The following is a 7,500-nucleotide window of genomic DNA, read 5'->3' as shown; positions in this document are numbered from 1 at the left end:
AGGCGATTGGTGTGGCTGACAGGAGCAGGATACCGGATAATAAAATCACTGCGAGTTCGTTTTATAGCGGTTATTATTATCCATACCATGGGCGACTGAACGAAGTCAGGGGAAATGGAGCGTGGTGCCCAAAGACCAATACTGATAGAACGGACTACCTTCAGGTTGATCTGAGTGCTGTGAATTCTGTTTGTAAAGTGGCAACACAAGGAGGTAAATTCAGCTATGAGAGAACCTTCACCTACAAGTTAAAATTTTCTTTGGATGAAGTAACGTGGAACACTTACAGAGACAACAATGCTGAAAAGGTGACAGCTTTTTTTTTTAAGTGAGAAGGAATATGTGAAACGTCATGAAAATTAGGGCATTAAAGTATTCATAATCAGGCTGTCGCGGAGCTTCAAGGCATGCATCGACCCTAGCACTAAACCTGCAATATTTGTCGAGTGTAATGCATGATATACGACACAGATATTTTTTCGCGTGTGTCAAAGACGTGTCACATTATTATGTGGAAATTATGAAATGAGGAACTTTTAGTCGGCCCCCAGTTCTCTAGTAAATGTCCGATATGTCTACAGATAGAGTAGGGGGCCGATACCTGAATTCTACCGTGACAGCCTTTAAGATTACAATTTTGCGAACAATTGGGTTACAAATACTTATAAGTGCGCTGCTAATAGTGTGATGGGAAATGAACAATACTGAATAAGCATGAAAAATCTCTTAACTTGGAAAGATCGTCCTGGTGAAAGGAGTCCTGAGGAGGATCGCTGTTGGTGACATTGACTGACGTTTGGGTAGACTTTCATATACCGGACTAAAGTGGCGGAGGACAAAAGAACGATTGTTATTCCGATTAGGCCTTGCTAACTAAGGATTGTTATGTTCGCCTTGTTCTTTTGTTTCGTGGATGCTTCACGTTGAATTTAAGTTTATGTTAATTTTAATTTTAACCTAGCTTAATTTTTTTAACACTATTTGAAATGGGTACTCAGACTTAAATATTCCTTATCAGCACTATTTGTGGACTGCAGTCTGCAGTCTACAGTCTGCGGTCTGCAGTTATCATACACCTGAAGGGGAAGAAGAAAAACTGAGAAGAAGTTCGAACTTCAGGATTCTGTGGCGCTGAAAAATAATAAAATGGAATAGGAAACGACAGTTCACCCAAATGTGCTACTTGCTAAAATCGTAGAACATGAAGGGGACTTCGCCAAAATATTCCCAAAGTTTGGATTTATCGCTACAAACAGACTCAGCAAAATTAAAAAAAAGAAAAGAAATATTTTATTTGATCATTCAAACGAAATAACACTAGCAAGAGCCTACAGAAGGCTTCTGATCAATAGCTTATGAAATTCCTAACTTTACAAAGTTTTGTTTTCACTTGTTTTTGATTATTACGAACTAAAAGTAAGCAAAATATAGAGCAAATAACTAAGCAAATTGAAAATCAACAATACATCATGCATGTTTCACTTCTTTTATTCCTTTGAAGATATTTCAATATTGTTGTGACCTACCCTCCTAAGGAGACTGAACAATGAACAATGCCGGTTCTTCTAAAATGCTCTGAGAGGTCGCTCTGAGATAGAAGAGTAGAATCGGTTATCATGCACAGTATACCTAACCCCAACCTTAATGCTAACCATTTAAAATCAATGTCTAGACTTAAAAACCATTGAGGTTTTATAAAATACTCATGAAAAGTTTAAGCTTCACTAAGTTCATCCACTCACCTCCAGAACCAATTTACTTGGGATATACAGATACTTTCTAATAACTGCTGGATTTTATTTATCTGCACTTCTCGCAAAACAATTTAACCTTGGTTGACAACATTTGAAAACATTTTAACCTAGGTTTATTTGCAATATGCCTAGTTTGGCTGTAAAAATTTACCTTTATCATGGACATTAATTATTTCGGATCCGGTATTTGACAGACCAGCCTGAAGTTTCGATAACCAAAGCGGTCATCCTCAGAGCCTTGGGTGGAAAGTTCAACTTCCTCTTGAGGGGCATCTAGAGAGCGCTTTGATCTGTAACGTTCTATTGCGTGTAATGCTTGACATTTGCTTAGAAATGTCAGGAATTGGAGCCTTTACCAATAGCTGTGATGTCACGTGAAACTGTACATTATGATCCAATTTCTACCGTTCTAGATATATTCACTGTAAAAAAGGCATGAACGCAATTATCGTTGACACAGACGATAACGTGGGGGATACACATGAACCTGGTGGGAATGATTATATCGACTGTAAAGCATATGTGTTGAGTTTGGGCAGTTTATCTTTCTGGATTGTCAACTTTTGTCGCTATCTTCCTCTTTGTGGTCTTAGATATGTAACTTTCTGGTTCCTTTTTTCACATTGACAACCTTGAGACTACAAGTGCACTTTAAAAAAAGGGATGGTGAAAAGAGGAAAATGTATATTTTCCATGATTTGAGAGGAATTTCGCGATTAACTAATACAAGGAAATGTTATCGCAAGGAACATTATATACTGACAATTATAATGATACTAAAGGAGCCTGCTCCAAAAAAGGTTCCGTTCCTTGTCCACATTACTCCTCATTATGTTCAGCCCGAGTTTCTAAAACTATCTGATATTTGTGTTTGCCAGCTGCTTTCAGGGATATCTTTTAAATTATGATTGTAAACCATCTAATTTTGAACATTTTCATATTATATCTGAGCAACACAATTATAGGGGTACTAGACGTGCTTAGCTCCAGCATCTAAGCCTCGACCCATGTAGAATAAATATTGGTTAATAAGTCTTGATCTTACATTCGTTAATGGTGCCGGAGAATGTTAAACATCATTAGGAAGATCGCATTAGTCATGCTAGCGCTTTCTTATACGTACCTGTCAGTATATACTTTCTATTGACCAAGCGGTAGAGCTTTACTGCGAGAATATCGGCCCGAGGCCTTGACAGTACGGACCGACCAGTGGGAGGTCCGTACAGAAAATGCCGAAGGCCTACATTCTCCCACTTTGGCCCGATCAAGGTTGGTCAATGGGAGTAACCATTACAATGGTGTAATTTGAAGTACCTTTATTCAAACAGTAAGATCAAATTTGTAAGTTGGATGAAATGGAACGCTGGCTTTTTGACAGTTGACAGATTCTGTCACCGTTGACAGCGAAATTTGTTACACCGAGTTGTTGCAAGGTTTGGTGGAAAAGCCGGGGCGAGGGGTGCCGGGGTCCCTGGAAAAGACGGGCTGCCGGGGTCTGTGGAAAACGCGGGGTGCCGGGGTGCCGGGATCTATGGTTTTTTTTTTTCCACGGACCCCGGAACCCCGAATTTTCCACAGACCCCGGTACACCGTTTTTCCAGAGACCTCGGCAGCCCGTGTTTTTCACGGACCCGGCAGCCCGGCAGCCCGGCACCCCACAGCCCGGCACCCCGCGCCCCGGCTTTTCCACCAAACGTTGTTGCAACAAATTTCGAAGTCAATGGTGACAGAAACTGTCAACTGTCAAAAAGCCAGCGTTCCCTTTCATTTAACTTACAATTTTCACAAAAGTCAAATCACTGCAACTTACAATTGCAACTTAACGAAAGAAGACATCTCACAAAATCAACAGCTTTTAAATCATTTTGAAAACTTGACGGAGTTAACGGAAAACAAGTCAAACTGTAGCGCTAAGGAAAATTCGTTAAAAGCACGTCGCCCAAAACACGTTGGTGATTGGCACTGCGAATATCAGACGCGATTGTGGTGTTGATTTAATTCATTTTCGTCGTTGTTTTCGATGGTGATTTTTCTTGGTCGCTTTGTAACAGGTTCGTTCACCATTTTAACCGGCCCAGTCATGTGCACCAGCACAGACAGCTTCGAGTCCTTCGAGGGCGTTCAAACTTTTCGGAATGGAATAAACTGAAGGAAATCTCGCCGGGCTGAGTTGTGGTCGGATGGGAAATAGTTTTCCTGCAGAAACCTATTTGTAGCCTGCGTGGAAGACGTATTTCCAGTCATCGTGGAGTGAAACGATAACCGTGAAGTACATCTCCCACGCAGACTAGCAGAAACCGCACATGACATTTAATCTTCTAATGAGATTCAGTTTTGGCCAGTGGTGTGCCCTTGTACCAGATGTTGACAGTCGTGCTTCCCTGCCAGGCAAAAAATGGGTCTTCGGTCGACTTCGGGTTTCTTCATGTCCTTTGGCCTGTGGGTTGCAAATGCTTTGAAGCTGAGTGTTCTATTAAACATCTCTAATCGAAATTTCCCAACCGGTCTCATCCTCTTCGCTATTTTCTTTTTCGAAATCTTTCAATGGTTTTTCAATTTCAGACTCAGATTTCATTTCCTCTGGCACAAATACGCTGAAGTGCTTTCATTTCGGACGTCGTTTTCTGTAGTGTATTGATTAACGTTTGTGCAGAAACAAAATCTTTGGGCTCTTGGCCATTGTTGTTGACTTCGTGTTCAATTATTTGGCAAGGCTGTCTCTACCATTTCTGAGTAAATTCTCTCCCGAAAGTGAGGCTTTTGCAATTTCAGCTGCTTCACCATTATTTGAGTCCTTGATTAATGTTACTATTTCAAAATCAAAACAGGGTATTTGGAGGACAGTATACGAGCTACTTAATTGCTCGAAACGGATAGTACCATAATACTCTTTGCTTGCCCACCGAAATCTTGAAGAAACATTGTTTTTGTTTTCTCATGGGACTATTATCAGTCCCAAGAGAAACTGGAAACAATGCTTATTTCTGAGAAAGAACAATCTTGTGTCAAATCACGCGGTATCATTTGGGGCAACAGGGACTTTAAAAATTTCGAAGGTGACGTCGCCGAAAACGTCACTTTGAAAGGTTATTTTACACTATCGTGAGTCTTTCGCAATTGTTCTATCTCGTTCAGGTCGCACATTGTTGGGGAAGTAGCCTAAAATAAATGGGCAAACGCAGTTTCAGAGTAAAAAATAGAGAGTGAAAGGTTCACATTTGTATGCTGCTCAAATTGTCGTCGAAACCTGAAATTTGGCGATTTCACGTCGATGTTAAGCAGACTATATATCGCAAAAATATGAGTTAAATTGCGTGCCACACGTCCTAGTCTGTCGTCATTTCTTTAACTCCCTAATCATCATCCTGGTCCAATACGGCAATCTTTGTTTGCATTTTTCTTCATTGGCATAAGGCCATCGTTTTCTAATCTATCAGCTTAAAGTGAATTAATATATATGCTTAGTAATTATTGGTGAATATTCACCTCGACTTCGTCTCGGTGAATATTCACCGATAATCACTTCGCCTTCGGCGAATAATTGTTAATTAGTAGTGAATATTGAAAGTGCATTGCATAATGAGCGTAATTTACCTCATAATCTCTGAGTAATGACGCTTTCAAATTTCGCAATGTCTGGACTTATTGGCGCTTTTACCACCCAAGATTTTATCAGTTTTTGATAGCTAACAACCCCCTCATTATCAAGACTAAAAGGCTTTCAATTATAAATTTAAGGAAGTTTAACACGTCCTTTTACCCTTTGAAGTCAATTTGTAAATAGCATGCAAACTCGTATATGTAAATAATGACGTCAGCAAAGAGTCGCCTACACAGAGAAAATGAGGCAATGTGATTGGTTGGTTCTAGTTATTGGCCCCCGGACTGTTTTAGTCGGGTAACAATTTAATTTTTTTTATCCTTTTGTTTTCAGGTGTTCTCTGGAAACATCGGGAACGGAAGAATTATAGTGCAACATTTATTTCGTTCTGCCTTCAAAGCCAGATATATTAGATTTTATCCCATGACATTCGACTCGTGGCCTTGTTTGCGAGTTGAAATATTTGTGCTAAAATAGGTTTTGAATTGGATTGCTGGCTAGAAGGTTGAATAGTCGGCATCGTTATCTGATCCTTCGTTAGAAATCAAGAATTGCATGGCTACCCTTCAAGTCCACTTGGCTAATTTTTAAACAATGTACTGGTTTTTAATAGACCATATTGGTATCCTCAGTATTAGACTGGAACTACAATAGCTTACAATGGAGGCTAATGGGGGGGAATATATTAAAACGTATTTGCATTTGAAAAGATTTTCCCGCATTAGCCTCTATTGCAAGCTAGTTCCAGTCTACTAATAGGCTGCTTTAGCAACAGAACAGGAACGTCAGTGGCGACGGCGCGCGCAGAAAAAACACCAATGAGAATTCAGAATAGAATAGACTCCACTCTTTTCTTCTCTATAATGACGAATACGGTCTATTGCCAAATGTAGATTGCAATAAAATTCTCTTCGCAACATTTCATGCAGCATTTTATACTTCTTGGAAGAGTTGCTTTAAAATAAAGTCCTCAAAATGTCGCCGACCGTAATATTATTGTGCCTATGAAGTTATATTGCCAGTGAGATAGGTGCCATAGATTGCACCGAGTCCCGGCCTGGATTAAAGGGAACCTCCAAAAAAACAAGAGTATAACTTTGAAATACTGAAACATAATGCTTACCACCAAAATTGTTCGAACTTTTGTGTATCCGAAATAAACACTTTTCAAAAAGGCTTGTTTTGGTTTTCAAATTTCCCGGGCGCTTCCATTTTAAATAGTTGTGACTTGTAATGGTTCCCTATTGTTTAAAAACAGAAGCTCTTTGTGTGAATACAATTACAGCAACCCTTACACGTAACCGGTTACAGTTATTCAAAATGGCAGCGCCCTGGAAAGTTGAAAAGCGAAACAAGCGTTTTTGACAGTTGTCTACTTCGGATATAAACTCTTCGATTGGAAAATGATCGAACCATTTTGAATGTAAACATTATGTTCAATATCTTAAAGTTAAATTCTTGTTTTATTGGAAGTTCCCTTTAACTGTCCAATCTTGGCAAATCGGATTCAAGATACTTACAGATTTCTCGATAGTTACGGTTTCACACTGAAACTTCGAGGTTTTAATTTCGGATAGCATATTGACACATTTTCTAAATAAAGGCTCAAAATAGCAACTTTTTCTGTAGCTGTGCGGTTGGGAAAATGACCTGACAAAAGTTGTACAAACAGGGAGTTGTTTTACTTCAAAACAAGATAACCTCCAGCCTCAGGTTCCTCTCGTAATAAAAATAAAATTGTCAGCCTTGACATAGACCTTATTCCAAAATGGCCGTCATTTAAATATTCTTTTGTTTTTATTCAAATTAGCCCTTGATGCCTCGTTCTTGAGCTGAAAATTCAAAAGAATATTTTGCCTTGAACGAGGCATCAAGGTCTAATTTGAATAAAAACAAAAGAATATCTAAATGGCGGCCATTTTGGAATAAGGTGTATTCAACTGTATGTACAATTCTGTGTTTCGACGAATTTTAAAAAAATAAATTTTTTTATTCATTAATAAACTTTGTTTATTTATTTAAATGTGTTCTTAGCGAAGATATCAAGCCGGGTAGACAGTTATACTAATCGGCACTGCTGTAACGCTCGTCTTGTAGCTTTACTCCAAAAGTGATACACCCGCCGAATTAAGCCGAGGGGAGTGG

The 7,500-nt window shown here is 39.1% G+C and overlaps 1 protein-coding gene across 1 annotated transcript in view; it reads left to right on the top strand.

Moving 5' to 3' along the window:
• The window catches only part of LOC137997562 (uncharacterized), a 24,224-nt gene extending 17,064 nt beyond the window's left edge, over window positions 1-7,160 (top strand). The window contains exons 4-5 of the mRNA XM_068843636.1: window positions 1-308; window positions 5,689-7,160. The exon at window positions 1-308 is cut by the window's left edge and continues 12 nt beyond it. Of these exons, the coding sequence (XP_068699737.1) occupies window positions 1-308; window positions 5,689-5,832 (452 nt within the window). The 3' untranslated portion in view covers window positions 5,833-7,160. The remainder of the gene's footprint in view (window positions 309-5,688) is intronic.
• The last annotated feature ends 340 nt before the right edge of the window (window positions 7,161-7,500 follow it).

This window comes from Montipora foliosa, chromosome 3, assembly GCF_036669935.1.
Source record: "Montipora foliosa isolate CH-2021 chromosome 3, ASM3666993v2, whole genome shotgun sequence".
Taxonomy (NCBI): Eukaryota; Metazoa; Cnidaria; class Anthozoa; order Scleractinia; family Acroporidae; genus Montipora; species Montipora foliosa.
The sequence above is the reverse complement of the archived record's forward strand: the minus strand, read 5'-3'. Positions and strand labels throughout refer to the sequence as shown.